The 26,580-nt window shown below is 34.7% G+C and overlaps 1 protein-coding gene across 9 annotated transcripts in view; it reads right to left on the bottom strand.

Annotated features, from left to right (window-relative positions):
* EndoA (Endophilin A) overlaps positions 1–25,828 on the bottom strand; it is a 33,059-nt gene extending 7,231 nt beyond the window's left edge. For 2 of the 9 annotated variants that reach the window (XR_008405345.2, XM_053755739.2), the window contains exons 1-10: positions 25,568–25,828; positions 8,805–8,888; positions 5,176–5,244; positions 4,367–4,583; positions 3,278–3,411; positions 2,857–2,923; positions 2,697–2,747; positions 2,294–2,379; positions 1,488–1,591; positions 960–1,264 (exon numbers count right to left, since the gene is read on the bottom strand). Coding sequence is in view for 8 of the 9 variants with exons in the window: in XM_053755739.2 (XP_053611714.1) it covers positions 960–1,264; positions 1,488–1,591; positions 2,294–2,379; positions 2,697–2,747; positions 2,857–2,923; positions 3,278–3,411; positions 4,367–4,583; positions 5,176–5,244; positions 8,805–8,849 (1,078 nt within the window). In the remaining variant the exon portion in view is untranslated. Of the gene's footprint in view, positions 1–959; positions 1,265–1,487; positions 1,592–2,293; positions 2,395–2,696; positions 2,748–2,856; positions 2,924–3,277; positions 3,412–4,366; positions 4,584–5,175; positions 5,245–8,804; positions 8,889–13,008; positions 13,149–22,010; positions 22,030–25,567 lie in introns of those variants that run through there. The other 7 variants (XM_053755744.2, XM_053755746.2, XM_053755745.2 and 4 more) reach the window with 6 other exon arrangements.
* Positions 25,829–26,580: the final 752 nt, after the last annotated feature.

Below are 26,580 nucleotides of genomic sequence, written 5' to 3'. Positions count from 1 at the left end.
AGTGTGTTATGTACTGTGTTCCACTTCCAACATTAAGTATTAACCGGATATTTCTAAAACACCAGCTAAATCAAAATATTTTCGAACATGTTAAAACATATATTTATAAAGACATGTTCAGTTGTGTTAGTGACTAAATTAGTAAAATCTACATGAAGAAGAAATGAAATGAAAATATAAACTAAATTAATCAATTCATACAAAGTTAGATTTTTTCGTAGTTATTACTTGACTATTTTGTTTTTTGATAATTTACTATTTCATTATGGTAGGTGTAGCTACGGTTCATTTACGGTAAATTACTTTTACTAAGATTGGAGTATGATAATATGTATAATATGTTAGACGTAGGTTGTAGATATATGAAGTAAAAGTTATAGATATGGGTGAGTGTTAATATGTTATGGGAATGACCAATTTGACCCGTGTCATATGCCCGTCACCGAGTGCTGTGTACAATTGCTTGAAGCGTGCGTGTGTCCTATGGAGATGATAAACATGATAAACTGATTTCAACCGTGGATTGCTCATATATACAAATAAATCATTTACTATGCTCTATATACACCTCTTCAAGTGCTATGTTTAGCACCCAATTGATTTGCCATCGACATGCAAAGATGAAGTGTTATATTTGCGAGGAGAGTCACTATCAGGCCTTGTCTCACGTATACCATGTTTGTTTAGGTACTTTGTATCAAGTTATAAGTACTTATTTTATAACAAAAAATCTGTATAATAATACAAGTGCAACCCAGTCAAACTACAGAAAACTGTGATCATTGCATGTTCATAAATATAGTGACAATGATATGAAGAGAACAGTTTACCTCACTTACTCAGCTAACATATAAAGATAATGCAATCCGTAAGCTACTTTCCGTCGACCGTCACCAAAAACCGTCGCAATCCACAATCAAAACGGAACACAAAATACCAGCAAATAAAACCTAAGTCACCTGCCCACGGGTCCCGTCCATTGACATGGTTCCTCGGCGCTGGATGAGGCTTGAACCCTGGACCGGGCGGGTGCCCGAAGCCGCGGGGCTTGGGCGGCGTCGGGGCTTCCCAGGCCTTGAAAGGGTCAATGTTACTGAGGTCGCCGACGGAAGAGGAGGGGGGCAGGGGCTTGCGGGGAAGGGACAGACTCTGGGTGGAACCGTACCGCCTACCATTGTTCAAGTCGTGGATACCCTCGATGTGAAGGTCGGCTAGCGTCTTCGGTACGAACTCCAGCTTGGGACGGTTGACGGCTTCCTCTTTCCTGAAAGGAAATTGTACTTGGATTAAATTACATACCAAAAAAAATATGGATAACATTCAACTACAGTGATTTTTCTTTTTCTTGTCGATGTAACACGCTGGGAGTGCGGTTATAACATATGTCAAATCGCCATTTTTAATGACATTTCTTGAAATTGCTAACAAGTTTACACACTGACAGAAACATGATTCTGTTTATATAGCAGATAGGTTCTGTCACTTACTTCTCCATAAGCGTGGAAACTAGCCCTTTGAGGATTTCCGTGCACTGTTGGTGGTATTCTAGGAGACCTTCCGCGAAGAAGCTAAGTTGAGCCACCTGCTCCACCTATAAGCGCATGGCGATAAAGCGGCAAGTTAGGGAATATTCCATACTATCCGTAGACAAAGAAAATTATAGACATCGACATATACAAGACAGAGAAGCACGTATGTATATACGCCATATTTTTATTGCCATTGCAGTCACTGTTCTGAATTTTGTCTCTGTTTTATGCAATTATTAACCTGTTGTGTCTTCACGTGTTTTAAAATGCCAGGCCACCGCTAACTGCCGAGTAGGCTTATTGAATAGTGAACCCCATGTCTAAAGTTTTCTTTCACCACGATACTTTCAAACGGTGTAGTCAATGTATGTCATGCCCAAATTGCCCACGTGTTCAAACTAGTTGCCATGGGCCGGGTTGTGAGTTTCTCTATATTATGGTTAAGGTTACGTATAGACTTCACAAACCGGACTTCTTTATTATTCAGACAGACTTGAAACAGACAGAATAAATATTTTTGACAAATCACGATCCTGGCATTTTGCGTTTCTGACATACATCAACAAACTTTCAAACCACGCAATTATTCGGGAAACTATTAGTCGTAAACCATTTTAGTATTTACTTATCCTATTTTTAGATTAAAATATTTTGCGACGCTGCCAAACGGTATGCCGTATTGTTCAATATTGTGTTAAAACTAAGCAACACTTGTAAAAAATAGAATAAGCAAAAAAATGATAAACAGTTATAAAAACACTTACATCATTGTCGAGTAAGTTGAACATGCCAATCTGGGCAAGTGTCAGCGACTCTGCAAACTTATCCTCCGCCTGCCGAATCTCATCGTCTGGAATTTGAGAGCCTGATGTACGAACCGTCGCATACGCAGTTTCGCACGTCAAACATTTTAGAGAAAAAAGAAAAAAATAGGGGGAAAAAAAAGAAAAAAGGTGCATACAAACCAAACGTTGAAAATAATGTATCAGGCAGTGATTAAAGTGAAGTGAAAGGTCCGTAGCAGGTCCGGGACAGGATCACAACATGTAAGAAACGAACGTATATTATAGGATTTGTTACTGGAGTTATGTAGCTTCAGCTGCCTACTATGGGGTGAACATTTATGAGATATCTAGCTCATGAGTATAAATGATATCACCCACGTACCCTGCCTCGGAGCGTGACTTGGACTCATGTAAGGGCTGGCCCTACCGGGGCCTTGGCGTTAAAATAAAACAAATAAGAAAAGATAAAATTAGACGTCTAAGCAGGAAAGATTTAAAATAAAATTGCAGATAGAGCGAGATATAATATAAATAATCATCACCTTTTGCTTGTCGACGCCGTTTGCAGTCGAAATCGAGTCTACGCCCCTGTAGTTTCTTTCGGTGATGCTGTAAGTAAATGTGTAACATCAATATTTTTTAAGTGCTTTTACTTTAACAAATCATGTAATCTAGTACATAAATGTAGTAGATTACATGATTTGATCTCGTTAGAAACCTTTTAGTTTCGAGAGTGAACAGGATAAAATAACCAAAGCTATTGTTGTGGTTAACAAGTTAAAAGTTGGTGTAGAGTAGGCGTAATTGCCCCGAGCTGTTTTACATTGAAACATCTCTCTAAAATATAAACTCTATCAAGCAGAATTATCGATGTAAAACTGCTCGAACAGGTAATGAAATTCGAATGGAAAAGGTCCAATTTTTCGGTGGTATGGTATGGAAGACCATGAAAATTCAGCTCACCATAACTTCCTTGAGGTCTTTGGTCTGCAGATGATGCAGCGGCTCCAGGAAGCTCTGCTTGATGTTGTCGTCCAGGGAGTACTTGACGTCGGCCATCTGCTTCAGCGACTCGCCCATCTCGATCAGGCATTGCGCTGAGAACACACACAATAGTTTTGTATACTTTGTCACTTTATAAAATGCATACTTCTATACTAATATCATTAATGCGAAAGTCTGTATGATAGACAGCTTTCAAGGTTAACTCTGACACTGGGCCGATTTTGATGAAATAAAGAGGTCAAGCAGACCATTGAGGGCGAAGCTATGGACAATAGTTTAAAATAAATTAAACTCATAATTTACCCAAAATTACTAGGGCAATCAGTGTTTGCCTACCTATATGCCTGGGTGAGGTGCGACCAATATGTCTTTCCTAAACCGTGGAAAATACATTATTTAATTAACTCCGGTAGATATGGAATAGGGAAAATAAATAAAAAAACGAGAAATTAGAGCGTACAAGCGAAACAAAATTTGAAAAAGGCCCTGATAAAATAAGGACCAAATTAAAAATACCAATGTTTTGTTAACATTTCAAATACACTAACTAGTTCTGTAATGGACAGACAACAATAATTTCATCAGGGTATTCGTACAACGAGTATTATTCTTAGAACATTTGTCTTCAGTTACGAGAAATAGGCGTGGTATAAGTAGGCTAAGTGGCCAAGTTTCAGAACTTCCACGGAACTAGCAGCCACTTATGAAGAAAGTCGCTTGGACTTAGGCTATATCAATATTTTCTTTCATATTTCATAATTTTCTTTCATATTTCATAATATTCATTATAGACTTACTATGGATTTCTATTAGCAATGTTCTATACGCAGTGTGACCTATAACTACGTTCTTATTCTTATAAGGCCGATTCTATTCATTTTCCCCAACAAACGAATGCACACTAGCGCCATCATCGTCTTTTTGGTTTTCTAAAGTGTGACAACTGTGTTTGTCGCATTTTTTTTACTATTACAATCTAGGCGGGCGAAGCAGATGAATTATTATATATTTAAAGGCCCATACCAGCATGCTAAAAAATCAACTTACAGAATATGGTGTCCTCCCCAAGTTTCTTCCCGTAGTGCAGCATGCAGTCGCCAAGCACGCCTTCTGGCTGCGGGTACGTGTTACTCTTGGCCTGCCCGCTCAGCTTGCTGATTCCCTTTACGGCCGCCATCTTGGCTCGCGCTGTCGGGTTTGGTTGCAGGAACTCTTTTGTCTTTGTCTGCAACTCCTCCACTAGCTCGCACGTGACGTCTGTTTTCTAGAAAAAAAAAATACAATTCCATATCCACACTTACTTGTCTTTCACTGCTAAACCGCTGGGCCGATTTTGATGAAATTTAGTATATAGTTAATGACCTTGAAAATGTAATGACCCTGAAATTTATATAGTTAATGAATGTGCCCAGGCTACGGGCGCAGCCGATGGCAACAACCCTCTTTCATGAATAATTTATTTCAATCTATTTTCTAACTTTACTTTCAAACGAATAGCCTTTAACCTTTTCAAGCCTTTAACCTAAAACGGTAATTTCAGTCATGTTTTCATGAAAAATGTTTTGAAACCTAGTTAAAATGACGCAAGCAAGGTTGGCAAAGGATGAGAGCAAAGTGACTCTTTCACATGCAAACTAAATTTTATGCGGAATTTTATACAAACATAATGTTAGCCCTGTAATATCATGTCATAACTACTTTAATAACTTTCTTGGGAGTCTGGTATAATACAGCTGGTATAACATCTTGTTAGTGACGCATTCAATAAAGCTTTATTACCGTAACACATTTACGTACACATTATTAGCAAATATTAACTTCTCTGTAAATCAAATATTTGTCACAAATGAACTTACTCTTTCCATTTCCACGAAATCCAGATCGAGCTTCGTGCCCTCGGCACCGCCCATCTTCTCTGTGACATACTGCAACAAACAAATTAATAACTAAATATAAAATAAATATAAACATATAAATTAATAAAGTAAGGTACTTTTATCCTGGACTAACTCGATCTAACTAATATTACAATAAACAGGTAAACGATCACATTCCAGTCCACGCTCTAAGGTTTTCACGTAATAACTTTGTCGTACAATACATTAACGTTACATTTAAAAAACATCATACAAAAGGGTGTTCCGAAGTAGTGGCGGTAGACGAACAAAAGCTGAGGGTCGCGGCCTAACCTTGGCCGAAATGCGCCCTCTCGTTTTTACTATGGCGAAATTGGAAATGTAATATCGTGGAAAGCTCCAGTGGCTGTGAATCGCGATAATTAGGCCCCGACAATTTTATGCTAATTAAAATAATGCCTATTAATTTGTTGACAGCGCTCGGCTGATTCGTTCCGCGTAGGGGCTTGATATTTCAATTGATCTGTTAACTGTTTATTTTTCCTTTCAATATTTGCACAATGAGTCAGCCTTTCTGTTGCTGAAACGTTGATATTTGTTGAGCCCATGTATGAAAAACAATTGAATATTATTATTCATTGCCTGTTCGGTTATTTTATTTATACTTAAGGTTATTTTAGTCACGGAACCTGTCGAGCATGTATAGTAATATCGATCGTCGAACGTGAAGCCTAACATAAAGAACAGTCAATAAACTAGACCATTAAACTTATTCGCGCCCGTTGGGAAGCGTATAGCTCGATAACGGTTTGCAAGTAGCTTATTCTGTTGTGGTAATAAAAAGTATTTTTCTTTTTGATTTATTTGAAGATGAAGATAATATAAAGAAAAAGATGCGTATAATGAAAAATATCCGTTTCTTGTATTGACTTATCAGCTTGATTGTATAGTCTCTATCTATCCGTATGTGATTGCAACAGATAATTTATAATGAACTGAAAATATAGCAAATAATTAAGCTAAACTATCAACATAACGTAATTGCATTATAAAAGCACGTAAAAAGTAACAATGAAGTGAAAATATATATGATAATAATGAAGTGAACCTAAAGTACATTTAGGTTCACTTCATTCTGTCGACATCGTAACAGAATTGCATTATAAACCACTTTAGCTCGATGGATGTAGTTTATCGCATGAAAGCAGGAGATCGGGTCCTGTGTAGGGTGGCGAAGGCCGCAATAATTGGGACACATCGGGAAAATAGGGCGAGGTCACGGCCGCAACCCCGACACAGCGCTATGGTGCATCCGCCCCAAGGATACGTCTGGACTACTCCTTATATACTGGATTTATTCTTAAATTATTTCCTGAAATTTGTATAACGTTAAAAGCAACGTGTGTCGAGGCTATTATTGAATTTCTGAATTAAAAATTCTGAGTACCTAATACATTATCATCGAAATAAATCTAACAGCTCCAATAAGTTAGTGTGACGATGCAGCAAATATATGCAAGGTTCCGAGTTAGATAGCATTCGGATCTAAACAAACAATGAGGACAGACTGATAGAAATAATAATTTCTTTGTTAATTACCATGAACCATAAACAGTATTTTCTGTACTAAAACACCGCAAAATAAATGTGGAAATTCGAAGAATACCCGATTGAAGATAACCGTCGTTTCTCCACCCCACTCAAGGTTAGGAGGTTCGGCCTGAAAGAATTTATCCGGCGAGATAACGATCCCTTAGGCATGCCTTCCATCTTAGAGGGCACACAAACAAAATGAGAATCAGAATATTTCACATAAATCCAGGATAAAGCAGAAAGCCTTTGGAAAATGTTGTCTAAGATCAGATACAAGTCAAAGGTATTGAACACAATAGCGTAATAATGTTGATTTGTTACCCTGGCTTCGTCAAATTTCATTAATATATTTTGTTATTTGGAGTAGGTAGGTAGGTAGGTAGTTAGACGAAATATTTATCTATCTCATAGAAAGGTTTGCAAAGTAAATATACCCATGCAGACTTTATTACAGCCTGTTATAGATTATATGTAAACCTACCAAGAAAAATACACGCCTTTTCTAATATTTTTTCATTGAAAAATTATAAAATAATTTGAGTGAAAATTAACTATTATAGTGAGGCCGGAGCACATAGTATTGCCGGAGCGTGCAGAGGGGCTAGTGAAGGTTTGCATTTCACTTCTCACCATCGAATCGATTCGAAGTGAGACGCAACGAACCAATCACGCTGCAATGTGATTGGTTCGTGTGTCTCACTTCGAATCGATTCGATAGTGAAAAGTGAAATACAAACCCACACTTACCCTCAGAGCAGGGGGTGTCATCACGGGTCTCGCATTACGGTGCCATCAATCATGCTCCGATTGTTGGCTTACGAACTTAACCAGCTTTGCACACCCATTAAAGAAATCAGAAAACAATAAATTTCCATATTAAATTTCATTATTCGTTTATGCTCTCTCGATTTGGAGACCAGTCCATATATGATTGGTTAGTACCATACATGGACTAAAATAGCTAAAATAGTTGTTATCTGCATACCAGGAATCCTACTCTAGAGTCATCTACAGATTTTTCGGTATGGCTACCAAATCATGAATCTGAATAAAGTTCACCAATTCTTCTTTCACGAACGAAATACATGTAGATAGATTTATAAAAAAAATCCTATTATCGAATATTTTAAATTCAGGTAAATAAATCTAATCCTGGAAGTATATTTAAAAATAGCGTGGTACCTACCTATGTAGATATACTTTCACAAGCCTGATTTAAGAATGAACGGTTTTTATCAAACATTATTAACAACAAGCTTTCGGTCACGGCTTCGCCCGCGTAATATTTTTTCCGGGAACAGTTATCCGGGACGAAATATACACTATTTATGTACTCTTCTCCATACTTGAAACTACATAAGTACGTATGCAAAATTTCAAGAATTAAGGTGGAGTAGATATAACGTGAAGAGTAACAAACAAACAAATTTACCCATTTATAATGTTAGTTAAGATGTAGAATCAACTGCTCTAACTGACATTTCGGTTATTAAGTTTAATGGATTCGTGCAGTCCATTCTGGTAATTGGAAAATATTTCAACGAAAACCATGTCGCGTGTCGTGATATTTTTGATAAACACATCGATTTTGCTGATACGAAAATGATCAAACGCCATGACTGTCTTAAAATAAATCCGAAATTGAAACTTTGAAAAACCAATTTAAAGTTATCATACTTTAGAAAATATATTTCTTAGTACCCCCCGTACTTTATTGTAATTAACAATACATACAACCGATTTTCCCCATCTAACCAAAGAAAACGTTTGAATAAGCTTGAATGAACAAATTTAATATTGGAGCGTCGATAAGAATTTCTTCAAAAACTGGGCAAAATTTATCTTGAAACTTTTTTAACACGAATGAAAAACTTTGCTACTCTTTGTTTTGTCACTAAAAAGGTGCTTCCGGAAAAGTTTCAAACCGTTTTTCTTGATAAGAAATTGGTAGGATTAATCTTAAATTCTCAATTTCCATGATATATCAATAAATGAAATATAATGGCATACCAGATATAATATTTATGTTTACTTACTTGATTAGCTTTGTTGATTTGTTTCTTAAGCCCAGCAAATGCCATGATTGAGACCTCAGTTTATTGTTTTGTAGTAAAATCAACCTGAAAAGATGAAAAGACAAGAATTAATACTCGGTTTCCGAATAAATTAAGGAACAACCTGTACTTCTTCTCAACTAATAAAAAGTGGAAACATGTAAGTATCGTAAAGATACTTACATGTTTTCACTTTTTCATACTTCCAATTGGAAGTTTGAACGTAGAGTGTGGTGTAGTTCTTAGCGGTAATAAAACTGTTTTAATACCAAAGTTTTATGAACGGGCGTAAGTTCTTACAGTGGCCAGCACAACAATAAACGGTCATTGCAAATTCGACTTTGTCTCCGCGGCATAGCGCTCCATACAAAGTTGAGTTGAGTTGGGGTTGGCTGTACAGTATGTAGGGTGCGGAGTTTGTTGTTGGCGCGGTGCCATATGGTGGGATCGATGCGGGCTGTACTTTTACGTAATGACCCTTGAACAGTATGAACAATAACCCCTGAAAACGATATCGGTGTTACAAGAAACATTTATCCGAGATAAAGAGAATTTTCCCTCAGAAATTTTAATAGCAAAAATTAAAAAACAAATACATGCATACAATGGCCCTGCTACTACCAAATCCAATAAAAAAACTTAAGAAAAAAATAATAAAACTCAAGAATTTGCTTAAGATTATTTATCAACAACAGTTACCATAGACAAAAAATAAAAGTTTGTGACCAATTGAGAATCCCGTCTTTTTGCAGTCGGTTATATAACATAAGTATAACATATAGTTATACCATCGTAAAATAAATAGAGATGTGAACTAATAAAATCATCAGTAAAAGTTCTAAATTTAACGTTTATAGCATAACACAGTTGGATTTGTCAGAACATATAATATTTGTTTAATCTGTGGGTTTAACTAGAAAATGTTAGTATTTACCTTCTGGCGCAGTGTTAAGGACCAAGTTTCCGCAGTAACAGAGACATTCTATGTCATTAACATTAGCCTGATTACTTCCATTGAGGAAGCTTTTCAAAAGCTCACGGCTGGAATTATGTCACTTTGATATCGTATACGCTTGTATACGAAAAAAATATGACATGTTAACAGGCAGCAAGATAGGCAGGTAAATAATAATTTTATATTAATAGTTTAGTTTCAATAAATTAATAAAAAATAATAATATATATATAATAAGTGAATTGCTGATAAATGTTTAACTTGAAATAAACAAAGCACAGTTTTGCATCATGCTAATGACTTTGTTTTTTTTGGCTACTGACAAATACCTCAAAAATTAGATTTTTTTCTATATGATTATATAATAGAACTATATAAACTGGTTATATTTATAGTCTTTGTACGACCAACAGCGTGTCAAGTTATACTAATACTAGCAGTCCTTCCCGGCTCAGCTGGGGTAAAACCATAAATTAAAAAGTATTATTATTTCTAATTATTATTTCTAAAGGTTTAGTCTGTCTCAAATTTCATGACAACCTGTCTATCAGTTTTTGAGTTTATTTATTACAAACAAAAATACAAATCTTTTCGGATTATAATATTAGTATGGAAGTATGGATAAAACAGTAACATCAGTAAATTTGGAATGACTTTGTAACCAATAAAATAACGAATTCCATACAAGCATGAAGTTAACACAATATCGGTACAGAATATTGGCGACGTGTGTTACGTGTGTACAATACGTGCTGTCGACATTGTATCTGTTCATTTTTCCAGATGACTGCATAACACAGCGTTCACAGTCATATTCTGTTGATACGATGTATATATCACTCTTGTAGCTACATTATACAATTATAAACGTGTACTCTGTAATTTTCAGTAACATCGTCATAAACGCTCTCTCGGACGCACAACTGCTATAGCAGTGTTAAAATAAGATTATTTATAAAAATGTAATTTTGTTTTTCACAAGTTTTTATTGTTGTCAGAGATCTTATTGCATTCAATGTGTGACAAAAAATAGCAGGTTCGTGCACACGCCTGGTGCCGTTCCTGGACGCACCATCCGGCCACGCATATCACAAGAATGCATTGTAATGCAAACTTAACTAGTGTACAAATTTTCAGCTCAATCGGTTGAAGATATCTGCTTCATAAGTGAGTTGCAAGATTACATCCGAAACACAAATTAGGGACATAATTCATAGATAAAGCTTGTAACAATTAAACTTCATTCGCGACGCGTCGAGAGGTCGCGAAAGTATTAAAAAATCTAGATAGATGATAATTATCTCTCATCATAACATTGACATAAAATATGATCAAAAAGATATTCAATATAAAAAATAATTGGCTGTTTGCATTACAAAAATAAGCAAATAAAACCATCTCAATAAAATAAACGATCCGAGGACAGACTGCAGCATCGGAAATGGAAAAGAAAAATAATACATTAAGTACTATCGAGTCAATCTTTCTCTGATATCGAGTATTTCTCTATTACGTTCTTTTTTCTCAATTATTTAAGGCTACGCATTGGAAATTTTGATGGTAGAATATTTTTTTTTAACAATTATAAACCTTATTATCCAAATAATCCTTACATATTATAAAACAAAGTCCTCTGCCGCGTCTGTCTGTCTGTTCGTGATAAACTCGAAAACTAATGCACGGATTTTCAGGCGGTTTTCACCAATAGATAGTGTTATTCCTGAAGAAGGTTGAGGTGTATAATTTATTATGTCTCAACCCGAGCGAAGCCGGAGCGGCGGGTTCTTCGCTTATTTGACCTTAAGACTACGTTCTTCTGAAATGACCTTGAGAGGGGCTGCTGAACTAAGAAAGTCAATAAAATAAATATGAATGACCGTTGACCGTTAGGAATGAAGTTTATATTGCAAATATCCGAAAGGCTCAATGCAACACTTTGTAAAAATAAGTAGAATTATCTTATGAATGTATAACATTCAGATTATGCAACGTTCAAACCGTATAGCTTTAGCCGTATAATACAAAGTAATCTATTGTTATTTGGGCTATACAATAATTAAAAGCAGTTCATGAACTAAATTTAATTCTGATTTTTTTTGTGCCTTTTGGGTGCCTACTAAAACAGGTCGTCTCAAGAACGAAGCCCATTTTTTCAGAGTAGAATTGCACAAATTAGTTACATAGTGTACATCAGTACAAAAAGTATCACACATAGAATAACATAATGATTTAGATAAATGTTATTGTGCTAAATGCGGTTTATCGCTATTAGCAATTTCTTCTAGGCAACCATTTGGGTAAACAACTGTCTAAGAAGATTTGGATTGGACCGATTATTTTAGACCGACCAATTGATATTAATTTAATTTTAACCGATTCTAAGTGTCTTCTTTAGCGTATCATTGAATACTCGTAGTATGCAGCGATGGTTTGGGTAAGATAGTTATACTAATAAGTCTTAAATCAAGGCTACGTGTAAATTAATTATTTTGTTAAGAAAACAGTGAGTTTCTTGCAGTCAGAAGAATACCATCGGGTCGGGTTGCTACTCAATAATATACATTTGACGAAATAAAATTTCAAGTCGTTTAAACCAAATCCAAATAAAATGATGCCATTTGTTCAGATTTTCTAATTGTTCAGCCTACGCAAGGATCTGTTATATGGCATATTTTCATAACCTTATCTTGACCTATCACTGTTTATTAGAACGTCTAAAATTAGACGTAATCTCGAATTAAATATAGAGTTCTCCTTAAGCTCTGTGCGAGCACTTGAATACGTCTCGAAATATCAAAGGTCACCCTCTACAATATCATTTAACCATATCGTACTTATTTCCAAAGGTTAGGTTAGAAGAAATTAGGAAAAAACAAACGTAAGAAATAGTTGTCAACTTGCAAAAAAGCATTTTTAAGAAAAAAGTAACAAAGGTTAATTAATACCTTCATTTAAGATTTGAACTACATACTTAATCAAGGTATAGTTAGGTATAATCATTCAACAAGTTTAAATTATCAGGTAACATAAATACTAAAATACCAAGTTAAATATGAAAAACGATTTTAATATAAGGTTTCTCAATAATGCAGTGGCAGTACTTCTACGAATAGATTTCATGAATACGCGAGACAATCATCCCAAGTAATGTTACGACATCAATATTGGTTAGGTATGAAAATTATACGCTACAATCACATTGTCTATACAAGTTTTATATATAAAATTTACCTTCTTTTAGACCTCTTGCAACTTATAGACCTTTGAGATCACAATGTCACAAAACACTTTGACATAAAAGTACGCTAGAGTCAAGTTACGCCGTAGCCGATAGTTGTCGTAGCTCGGTTAAGACTGAACGCTCGTAGCGCTACGACGGCGTAGAGCTGCGCGCGCAGCCTCGCCCCTCACACGTGAATCCAATACCAATCCACATCTTACATACAATTTCAAAATTATTTTCTACCACTCGTCTGATTTTGATGCATTTTGTAGTTGCAAAAAAATTGTAGAGCTACTTATCATGATAACTTCTTAAATTTGTGTCCCTAAAACATTTTAATTTCCACTAAAAATAGTAATATTATTCCTTGTAGGTTAATACATTTAAAATCTGTCGTTTTAAAAAATTCAAGGAAATAAAAATATATAACCAGAAGCACTCTATATTTATAAGCTGTCTAGTTTACTTTTGTACGGAATTAGCTTATACGTCTATAGTTTCATCAAAGGAATTAGTATTGCTAAAATTAGAAGTAATTTGGAAACAACCTTTAGGTAGCCACCTAATATACCAGGATTCGGGACAATAAGGTCATGAAATAACCGCTTCCCCAAACTCGGTCTGACGGGACGGGACGAGATGTATAGAATTATGTATGAACCGACTCGTTTAGGTGGCCAACTCGTAAAAAACCTGACGTATACCTGACCCGACGTCCTAGGTGATCGACAGACGTAGCAAGGTAGCGCGACGAGAGTCAAACAAGCGTCAACCTTTCGTACTTTTGATATAAGAGTCGCGTCTATATCAAAATTACGCGGGGTTTAACAAATTCAGCCAATAATTTCCCGAAAAGCAATATGGTTGCGGCGGGTTTTTGGAAATAAACTTAGGATAAATAAGTAAATGGGCGTAAATTCACCTCTGAATGTAGTTATATACTTTTGGCCTATTGTTGCCATTTCATAATAATTCACACACGGCCAGTACGCATCACGTGAACGTCGTGCAGCGTTCCGTCGCTCACCTATGATGGTGGTTTAGGTATTGTTCATCTCGGCTGTGGTCGGTACACTCGCATCGAAATTCCAAACTTCGTCCTCCGCTAAATAGATTCATTTTCCGGAACAACACCCGCAACTTTTTAATACAAAACTTTCGTGCGAAATTTTAAAGCTCTAATGTTTTATATTCCAGATTGTAAAATTGTATGTACATTGGCTATTTTCATGATATACTCCATGGTTGAAATAATAATAATGGTTAATAAATCTAGACAAAGAAATTATCGTTCCGTTGACTTAATTTCCGAACAAAGCCTACATGGTCTGCAACTAAAACTAATGAAATACAATCGAGCGTACATTAGAACTTGGCTTAATATTCACGAGCCTCGAAGGCGTTTCGTGATAAAGAAAATAATGTGTCTATAAGCTATGTCTGTAGTAATTTGAGCCTGTGTCTACGCTTAACACTAACCTTGCTACTTAATTCTATCAATCAGAATGTGTGATACTGAACCAAGGATATTTAATAAGACTGATTTTAATGAGTATAATAAATAAAATAAGTTTATACAGGTAGAAAACCTGGAAAAGCACATATCACCAGTTTTTTTTTTCTCGAAATTCTCGTGGGAAGGCACTGCGGAAAGCAATGGGCAGTAAATAAATTCCGTAAGCTTCAATACCTTACCCATTACTGTTGATATTTAAATTCAGTACACCTAGCAAATACTACTTGATCCTTAAGTAAAATTACTAGAATTACATTTAAACACGTAACATTTGGTAAATGAATACGAATTCGTGCCTTAGCTCGTTTCCGTTAAAGATCGTGTTTTATTTTAATTTAATAGACATAGACAGTTGTCACTTTGAATAAATTCACCACGCAATCTCACGAGATTAATTTGACCAAATATGCGTAAATATATTAAGTCATAAATGCAAAAACCGATTACCTTCAACCAAGTTGTCCAATTTATTCGCAATTTACACCCGAAATATCCCTTGATACAGATCTATGCCTGTAATTAATGCACGCAATAGCACATCAACCATTTGCAATTAATCTGTCATTGCAAACTGCAAGTGGAATCGCAACAAGCTGTTATTGAATGTTGTTGACTATATGTTTTGAATATGGGTGGACATTTGCACTTTCATATCATAAATGATATATAACTATTAAATATCAGTTAATATCTTTGTATTAATTACATTAAAGAGCAAATAATAGCACCCCCGAAAGTAAAATAAGGAAAAGTACATAATAAAGGTGTTTTAAAAATCGGTATTTACCTGGAGGGTCTGTAACACATCGAACTTTACGTTCCACATTTTGTTAGAAATCTACTAGAGTAAGTCAATTGTAGATATATTCTACTTACATCATATATTTTTCAGTCAAAAAATCTGAACCTATAGTCTTGGAGACGGACACACAAAATTTCCAAAAATTACGTGATCTTATCACGGCTAGTATGTAGATATGGCAAAGTTGGTGGAGCGACTTGCTCGTCATAGACACACCACATGTAGGTTAAAGATTTTTCTTTTAACACTAATTTATAATATACAAAATTTTTTTGCAAAGAAATTTTTCTTCCCACAAGTATTTCCAAGTCGCTCTCTTCGATGCCAAATCCAACCATTCCTTTCGCAAGTAATCATCATTTGGGGGAGACCTACTTTGCCCAGCAGTAGGACGGAACAGATTAAAAATATATATTTTTCTTCCGTTCAGACACCACAGAGAGATACGAGTTTTTTATAGTCATAACTGAGGTTCGTGATAATATGGAATGTCATACACTTCTAATCACATCTACTGTTTCTGTAACGTATCCGATATAATATACAGGTATGTACACCGCTAAGTAAGGCGAGTTCGTTAACAATCTGAATTAACGCAAGTTTCAATGTTCAACTTGTCTTGCTTATTGTTTGCAGTTCACTGATCGTCTTCTTTGAGTATTTTTCATCTATTATTTAGTATCGCGTTGGTATATCTCATAAAATCCCGCTAATATTACAAATGAGAATGTTTGGATGTGACCGTGTAAGGATGTTTGTTACTCAATCAAGCAATTCAATCTGCTAGGCAGTTTTCGATGAAATTTGGCATAAGTGAAGAATATATCCTGGAATAGCACAGTTTCCCCACGGGAGCGAAGCCTGGGGGCACAGCTTGTGTATTCATAAAGAGATAATTATTTTTCTAAGAGGCGTCATTTTCTAGTCGTTTATATTAGATAGAGCGTGATTACTTATTATTTTTTTACGCCTCCCACTGTGATGTTATTTAAGAGTCCGACGTAGTATTAAAATCTTTGTATTATGATATAAAATGAATGAGATTCAATATTTTTACATGACTAAAACCCATACCAATCCCAATTAATATTATAAATGCGAAGGTAAGTTTGTTACCTCTTGACGTATTATCTACTAGACCGATTGTTATGAAATTTGGTACAGGGGTATAGAATAACCTGGAACTGGAATAACACATAAGGTACTCTTTATCCCGAAATTCCCATGGGAGCGAAGGGACGCAGCTGGTATATAAACAAAACCATACTAATATTATAAATGTGAAAGTGTGTTTGTCAGCCTTTCACGTCATAATGGAGCAGTTCATAATGGATTTTGTTGTGGAGATAGTGATGGAGAGCTAGAGAGTGTCAAAGGCTACTTTTTACCGCGGGCAACAGCTAGTAATAGTTTAAAATATATATATCTTGTAATTGTAGCATTGTTTATGACAACGTCGAGATAACATTCACACAGGTTGGCAATACACGTCAATTACAGAGACCGGAAAAAAGCGAGTGAGTTGTATTTAGTGAGCACACGAGACTCCCTCAGAAGGATAACTAAACAGAATCCGCCCACGGTCGCCGCCCGCCACCCGCCCACATACCTATTCGTACACAGATACTGCCTAAGGCTATATTAAATTTCAATAGGTACCATAAATATCACGGAGGAATGAGATAATTTGAAAGGTTTTATGAAAATATTTGTAAAAGCAATTGTTTGTCTGTGACTGTGACACATAAAATGTTTTAAAATGCCAGAAACACTGTGAAACACAGTACAATCAATAGTACTTGAACGTTGATTAACGATTAGTTTTTATTTGCGTTTGTTTATTTGAGTAATAACTAAACAATACATGTTGATATGATTCGCCGTAACGTTTGGCAAGCATGTAAACGAAAAGGTACATTCGAAAAGTAGCAATGATAATGACAAAGCTTTCAACGATATGACAAAAATAAAATCACACATTCTTGAGCTATAGATTTTTTTCTTTTGTATATTCTTGTTGTGTGTTAAGAAACCTTAGTAGGAAACAAAGAAAGATCCCGAATAATCACTTAGCAAAAAAGTAATTGACCTGGTTAGATGCGATGTATTGTGAGGACAATTAAAGTCTGATTCTTGTATATTTGTTTGAATGGTTTTTGTTTTTTCGAAATGGCTGTACCGATTTTGTAAATTTTCTTAATTTGATACTACAAGTTAAGGCATTCATATATTACTATCCGAGCGGTGCGCACATGTATAATTAAAGAAGGGAAAATCCTTGAGTGCTGCCTGCAAGGCTTAAATTATTGTGTGCGACAATCCTTTTCGATGAAAACCTTTCGTAGGCATAACGTCGTTACAAGGTCGGAAAATTCAATTGTTATGGTAATTTGTTCCCTTTGACAATAACTCACGAGTTAATCATCGCCTGTGTATATCAAATATGGTGATAGAAAATTTAATTTTATTAGCTTAATATAATTTAAACAATGCGTTACCTTGAGCCTTATACTAATTTAATTCGCTTAATATAATTTAAACAGTGTGTTTAATTTAGATATCAGACGTGAAACACATTGACCGAATTATTGAATGACCATTGATTGAATCAGCCCAATGCTTAAGTAAAGCATAATCACAGAAGCATATCTCGATACATTCTGTGAGCATGACCGAACCACCATTTACATATTACTTAAATTATATTAAGCGAATTAATTATACTAGTGTTAAAGGTCATAAGGTGAGAAATTTTTCCCAGCCTTCCACAAATCGGAATAAATAGACAACGCAACTGCAGCACTTTGCAGTCAAGTGCAAAGTCCAAGAGAATGTAGAAAATTTATAAATCGATAGTTACCTTCATCCTAACTAGCCTTACTAATATAATAAATGCGAAAGTAAGTTTGTTTGTTGGTTTGTTACCATATCACGCTTTATCAACTCAACCAATCTTCTTGAAATTTGGCATACATTTAGTTGCAATGTACGGACAAGGACATAGGGTAACTTTCATCCAGTAAAAATACCTAACTTTTCTCATAGAAAACTCACGCGGGCGTAACCGCGGACATAGGCTAGTATATTATTATTAGTGAATATCTATTTCATTTCGAACAAGATCCTGACATGGTGTTACGCTATCCATAGACTGCAATGATTATACTTCCCATTTTCCCATCAGGTGGGCCGCATGACTATACTACTGAGAATGCAAACATGCATTCTCAGTAGTATAAAAATAGAAGAATGGGACAAGAACTCAATTGATTTTTAAGTTTTTTTAAAATTATTATTTAATCAGCAGCATTGTAAGTTATTTACTTTACTCGTATAATTGTACTTTCATTACGGTCATTAGCCTTTAAAATACGTATCGCCTTTAGTGATGATAAAACAATTTTATCAAAGTTATTGACCGCGACCGCCACTAAAGCCAAAACATTCACATAAAAGGGAAGTCCAATTTTTTCTGATAACCTCTCTTTCGTTATTGAATAATTACCAAATCAAAAGCTTTCACCATGAAATATGTTACGTGTCCTGTATGAGTTGTAACTTCTGTAATTGTTTTAATTTTCAATGGTTGTTGCCTTTATAAAATTAGCACTTTCGTGGAATCATAGGTTCTACACTTTCCCAAACCTACCTTGAGGAGGTACAGAACTCTAAAAATAACTAAGTCGATTCGGTTACGTCTCAGAAATAGCTTATTGTAGATCCGTCATCAAGGACCAAATATATGTAATATCGTTTCATACAAACGAATAACGGCGAATATGTGTACGAGAGAAGGCGTAATGAGACAAAAGTATGTCAAATATAAAGGTCAGTTCAGTACACACGAGACAGCGGCTTGCCAGTGACCAATCGTTTCATTCAAACGAGGCTGGTCGGATCGAAGAGGCTGCGCGCGCATTCCCCGCCTCTACGGCTTAGCACCGAAGGACGAATCCTTTGCAGAGATTAAAAATCTACCGACGATCTGCGGATACTAACTTATAAATTTATGACTTTTTTGGATCGATTATATGCCATTCACTTTTGAGGTGATTACGACATTGTCAAACGGGAAATTAAAATATGATCTATTACCTACCCTACTCAGCAAAAAAAAAAACAGATTCTACTAACTTATAACTTTAGCCAAAAAAACGTCCTTAAAAATTACTTACATTGAATACTATAGTATTGAATACTACGTACTTCAGTGGCCGTATTTAAATGCCGTATGGTCTTCGCTAGCCCCAAAGCTTTAGTAGTTTTATAGATAATTTTATAGCACTTAGGCGCAATGTCACAAAGCCTCGAAGCAAAAACGTGCCCAAAATAGGAATGCGTGGGTGGCACACATTCTGACACTCTGGCGCCCGCCTGTCTGCCGACAGACTTGGCAGCAGCCTAGGCTAGGTATTCAGATCAGACAAATGGGTTACTAGGATACCTCCTTTTAACGCAGAAATATTTTTTATACCTACGACAGCTGATCTGAGAGATCTGATTCCATGTTTGAACTTAAAAATGAAAGCATTGAAAGTATTATAAGTATAATTGAAGTCGAAAAAAACTGACCTGAAAAATTTTATGAAAATCCATTGTTCTCTTGGGAAAAGTATATAAATTATAACCCGGAAGAAATAATTAAACTAGTTGCATAAAACATGGGTATTCGATAGGGTAAAAAATAAAATGTATGAAAGTATTTAAATAATCAAATACTATAAATTAAATGTCACTTTAATTGATCAGTTTTATTAATTACGAAATTTACTATTTCTTTAAGTCTCATTAAAGCATATAAAACATTATTTTTAAAATTACGATACCTCCAAGAATTATTAACAAACAAATCCCTTCTATTTAGAATGTCGGTACGTCCTTCGGTTTAGATTATGGATCAACTTTTGTCGGTGGCCAAACTGACGAACTCCTGAACGTTTTCCAGGTAATTGTTAATTAATTCTGTGGCAAAACCACGCAAATGCTTCGCAAAGGGCGACTTAACCAAAACTTGACGATTAGTTCCCGTTGAGTTCCAAGAGGACACCCCATTCCTCACTCCAGGTAGGGAGAAATTTCATTTTTATTTAGTGTCTTAGTATTTACTTCGTTTTCTATAAATATTTAACGTATCAATATAATATATACGTAAATCAATGAAGACAGGTCACCTGATAGCACTAGGATAGAACGAAGTCCGTCAGAAGGATATTGCTGTCAGGTCAAAATTCATTTCAGATTGACCTAAACATGGGATTTTTCTCTAGAAATTCATTGTAGCCAAAATGGTCATCATTATTAATTTTTGTATTTAACATTAAAATCCAAGTTGAAGTCCATATACATATTTGTATATTTTATCTATGCTTTACCACAGATGATATAATACATCCACTAGCATTAGTAGCTGTAATTTTAGGATGTACGAATAAATAATAAATTTCATCCACTAAGAACTAACAATAAAACGAACGAACAATAAAAAATTGGGTATTCAACTGTGAAGGATAAGGTAAGTGAAATAATCCCACGGTAATATTTTTGCAGATACCCGTGTATCTTAAGTAAACCGTAACATTTGCTGATATTCCCGTGAATATCAGCAAATGTTACGGTTTACTGTTTAAATTCGTGTAGCGTGCGTCCGTTTGCTCTTTAATTATACTGTGTTTTCAGCATTTACTTTCCATCTACTTTATGAAAACGTAATTTTTGCTTAAAATTCAATTACGCTCGAAGTTATTTATTAAACCTGTGCTCATTTCAGGGTTGTCTATTTGGTGTTGGGAATAATTTTAATTATCATCTTCGTTTGCATCACGCCTCCTCGTATGGATAGGCTAGATAGATGTAGATATTACCCCAGGCATAAAATAATATTGAGTGCCGAGTGAGGCTCAGGTCGTGGGAACTTTGGGATTAAAAGTATTATTCGGGTTTTATTCTATCAGTGTCAAATTTCATCGAAATCAGTCTTATTTAATGTTAGAGTGAAAGAGTGACAAATATCTACACTTGCACATCCAACAAGTCTGTCTTTCTTTGTTTGTCACGCATTCACGGCTAAGCCGCTTGGTCGATTTCGATGAAATTTAGAATAGATATAGTCAATGACTATGGACAAAAGCTAGTCACTCATAAACTTTTACATTTGTAAAATCAGTAGGCTGCTAGAGTGACTGAGCTCAAGAAAGGCCCTAAACTTTCACAAATTTTGATGTTAGTTGAAAAAATTGCATTGCACCAATAACATTAAAAAAATCTCCTGTTTAATCCGAGTGTTTGCGCAGTGATCGCATTTAGTTCTGCAGGTAAACTGGCAATGGCCCAATTCCATCCATGATATAAAATCGACTCATTAAAAACAAGACTACAAAATAATTGGTAAACCCCAATATTTCTAAAACGCTCCTATGAAATGGAGAATATTCTATCAGAATCAAGACTGTGTTTGCCTATATGTCACGGCTTTTAACTAGACCGATTAACAAAACCCATTTAAATGCTCTAAATACCAGCGCCAAGAAAAACCTAAGTTTATATTGTACTATCAGCTGTTTATTTTTATTGTTGTAAATAAATAAAAAATGTAAAGCCTGGTGTACACACGTAGAGTTAGCGATAGTTTATTCATTTCCCGACATTCTGCTACAAGTGCTAACAAAAAACACATATAGGTAAAAAATACAGACCAAACACATTGTATGAAAGCATGGGCTCTGCTAATTGAGTGGCCGGGGAGGGCTATAAATAGACAAGCCCCCGCGTCGCGACTTCTCTCCCCGAGTGCACTCCATGCTACTATCGGATCATTTACAAACAACCGCTGCACCGATACACCGTATTGATTTTGTACTAACAAGTGAACTTACTATACTTTGTAGTACAGATAGAACTTTGTAGTATAGATAGATACTTTCCAGCCAAACTCTGGCTGGAAGAAAGTACGCTTATTTGTATTAGGATCTAGCTATAACTGACGATTCTAGTGTACGGTGCGAGAGAGAGAGAGAGAGAGTTTATTTTTCTATCAATATAAGCAGTAGAAATACATACTAGCTAGCTTTATCCTGGAGCTCTGTTCTCACGGGAATTTCGTCAATGATATTTAGTTTGAAATTTATAACAATTCGTCGAATAAAATAGCTTTATCTGGCTAAATGATGAGTTGTATAATAATTGAAATAATATAAACTAAAGTCGATAAGACGATGAGGCGCTAGGTAGGTACATATTCGATCTTTTATTGATAGTTCTAGATCTATGATGGACTTCTTCCGTGGCGGGGAGTCTACGCTTTTATAGTGTCTCACATGAAACATTACAAAAGTCAATGAACCAATATTGGGCATCTGGAAAGTACAATTAAACCATTTAATTATTTGAATTGATACAACTAGTGGTAACTAGTGGTAGTTGTTGTAACTGTACTCCTTTGTGAATGGTGCAATAAAGATTTTATCTATTTATCTATCTATCTACCTAAATTGGCTTGACGACAAAATAATTATACATACGTCACAACAAATTGTTCTTCGTCTATAAAAATGGCGAAATTAGGTGAAGTTATAATTAGTATTATTGTTAATATTGTAACTTCAGCCAAATCGCTATTTCGAACGTTGGATATATCAAGTCGTAAGTACCTAAATCCCAAGGCGACAACGGTGAGATCAGACCGAAATCCTTCAATTGAACTGACATTATGACATCACCTCCCTATCCTGTAAGCCCTATGATCTTCATATTTATTGCGATCCTGTGCGGGTCTTGTGTGAGATTCATTTTCTAAAAGTATGGTTTTCGATACGGCAAACCCTATTAAAGTCACCATTGCTTCCATTATTCATTATGGATTAGACAGTCTTCATGGATGGATAAGGAGTATGGTTTATGACCCACCACGCGGAGACCAATGCACATTTTTGGTAACCCATCCGCTGACCGATCACTGTGAAAGTGGCTTGACGACATTTGCGACTTGCGACATCGAGCTCTTCAGCACTAATATAGTCACTTGTTGTCACATTATAAATTATATTGAAAAAATATTTTTTGATTACAATATTAATCTAAACGCAAAGTCCGCAATTTTCGCTTTGTGCTGTTTTAACACATTATTTGACCTGAATAAAGTTCGCAACACGCACACAAGGTTTTTATCGAATTGTAAACAGTTCTAATCCCAATGCGATAAAGACGACTTCAACAACAAAAACCAAATATGTTTTGTCATGCATGAGTGCGCGATAAAAAAATATGAGATTAATGTCCCTTAATATTAGTATTTGTTTATAATTGTACAGGTTAATTATATAATTATATGTCTGTATTCTTCAATTTATACACATATAGAATACTTATAGCCTTATATTAACTTTTATTACTTGTAATGGTCAATACAGATTGTGGAGTGGATTATAGAAATCTAGTTCTGAATTCTAGATTTTTCATAGTAGTTTTATAGTAAGCATGAACTAAATGGTAATCCAGAAACAAACTTCTAACTAGGTAACTTCTCCATGGGGTTAACTACATAGGTACTTATATGGTTATGAATTATCTGAAGACTGGTATCAATAATATAGCAATTTTAAAGTCGAACTAAATTATTATATCTATTAAATTCATAATTAGTTATAAATTAATCAAGAATGACTTCACTTAAAAGAAGTATGAATCTAATATATGGTGGATAAAACTGCAAATTATATCACAGAATATCCATAAAAAATGGTTATATTTTAATTTTGACCTGTAAACTCAAGTGGCAAGGTTCAATTTACCTTGAAGTTTAGCTAGCACACCATTGAATGAGTAAGGTATATCTACCCAGCAAGTTAATAGGTTCAATTAGGAACATGGGTAGCCAAAAATAAAACTTGATTAATGCAGCGGCTCAAAACAGAGTCCATTGATACTGGATTTATCATAGCAATGTCAAATGATACTGTACATGTGTAATTGAGATAAAAAAAATGATGGTGCCAAATGCAAGACTATCCTACTAATATTAATAATACGAAAGTAAGTGAGGATGTATGTGTCTATGTATGTTTGTTACTGTTTCATGCAAAATTTACCGAACCGATTGTTATGAAAGTTGGTACACAGGTAAAATAAACAGGTAGCCCGGAATAACACATAGGATACTTTATATCCCGAAATTCTCACGGGAACAATACCCCAGGGTGCAGCTAGTACCTATGTTATAAAGAACCTTTACACATAAATTGTTTAGATTTATGTAACTATGACATAATTTTCCAAATCTGCTTTTACTTGTAGTACAAGAAACATGCATGATCAGTATGTTGTAAAATTAATATAATTTCAAAGTAAACATTGAAAACACCAGAAACAATTAGCTTTCTGGCCACAATTTATACAACTTGTAGCTATGTCATGTCAATGGCTCAACTACCTATTGTACTGTTAAATAGAGGACTCCTACAAGGCTAACGACAAAGCAATAAAAGTGGCCACATACTGGTCTCACATTATATAAATAGCCATAATGACTTGAAAAGAAACAATGTCAAAATTTCTTAAATAAGAAGTCAATGGATCATTGCTTTTTAGCTATTACAAACTTCATTGCAATTCCAATGAGCTACTTTTTGTTGTGAAGATATGAAAACAAATATTCTATTGTACTCTTGTCCTTCATATTGACTTAACTAAATTGGTTTATAGATAAACTATAGCAGTTTTGACCAGTGGTTAAGCCTGTCCTATTTAATTTATTTTCTATTAGAAGGTTTGTTGTTTAATGAAACTATTTATCAGAAACATGATTCATAAGATGTTCCACTTTATATCATCAATCCGCACTTAATATATATACAATAGATTTATAATTTTACTTTCACCAGACTCCATAATTTTGAAATTATTATAAAACAGTATTACTTGTTACAAATTAAATTACAATCAAAAGAAACAAAATAGAGACATACTTAGGTCTCAAAATGTTAAAAAAATTATGAAATATAAAAATAGTCGTAATAAACGCAAAATCTTGGCTCGATCTTTCCTTGATAATGTATAACAAAAGGATAGCACAAATTAATAGCATAGCAGAGCCACAAAATTTAACCTGCAGACTTACTTATTAGTACACAAGACTATATAATCATAACATGCCCATATCATTATAGAAAAACAACCATTATTATTTATTGATTGTTTCCTAAATCTCGGCTGGACACGCTGAAAGTATAATAAGAAATAAGAATAATTTTCTTACCTTCCTTCAGCAGTTTTTTCTTTTCAAACTTAGGTTTTCAGGACGCAAAAACCCAAACGTAAGTAGGTATATAATGTTAGTGGAATTTAAATATTGCCCTCAAATTTAGGATTAAAATCCAAATTATAGACAAAATCCTAATCAATAATCAAACACACACAAAACATTTCATTCACAATCAATGATCAATCAAATCAAATCTATCAAATTAAACGTTGGCATTTGGCATTTTTTTGGTTGGTTGGTCTCCTTTCCACTCGACTCGATCACTTTATTGTATAGGTATCGATAACAAATAGCAGCATAATCGTACTCGATTCTAGACAGTAATTATAAAAATATCAAATGAATTCTACTTTGTAGTTCACGTATGGATTTAGTAAGTACTTTACGGAGTATCTACTAATTCCATGTTCATGAAGTCTGTATGTTTATATAAATAAAAAGTAAAAGAAGTAAAGGATTTTTTTAACCGAAATACCTACTTCTATAGGAAAATATATTTGATTTTATTAATGAGCAGGCACAGTGCTATTTACTACATAGAAATAATAATTCCTTTAAACATTGTCATGCCAACATCAAACGAAATCATGGAATACCAAACATAGAAATGTGAAGTGGCGTGGCACGAGTGTTTTATTTTACCGTAGAAATCAAGCATTGCGATATTTAAAAACTAGAAACTAAAAAAAACTTAAAAATCTTTCAACTACTATAGCGACAACTCGCCATGGTTTTGTCGCTATCGTAGTCGTTCGTTGACTGGCGCGATATCGTATGACTTTTGTAAAATTTATTAACCAATCAAAAAATATAGTTGGATATAATCAGTTTTCTTCACTTTCTTTCTGACTTTACAGTCAACACTATTTTTTAAATCGAATGTTGGAATCATGTGACAAGTAATCGATTAAAATTACATCGAAGTTTACTAAAAATGTTGCTTCTATTGGCAATTTTACTTTTGAAACCCCCAACAATTTTTCTTTGTTGTTTTCTTGTTTGTTTCC

Source organism: Plodia interpunctella, chromosome 15 (genome assembly GCF_027563975.2).
Source record: "Plodia interpunctella isolate USDA-ARS_2022_Savannah chromosome 15, ilPloInte3.2, whole genome shotgun sequence".
NCBI classification, from domain to species: domain Eukaryota; kingdom Metazoa; phylum Arthropoda; class Insecta; order Lepidoptera; family Pyralidae; genus Plodia; species Plodia interpunctella.
This window is presented reverse-complemented; position numbering and strand designations above follow the sequence as displayed.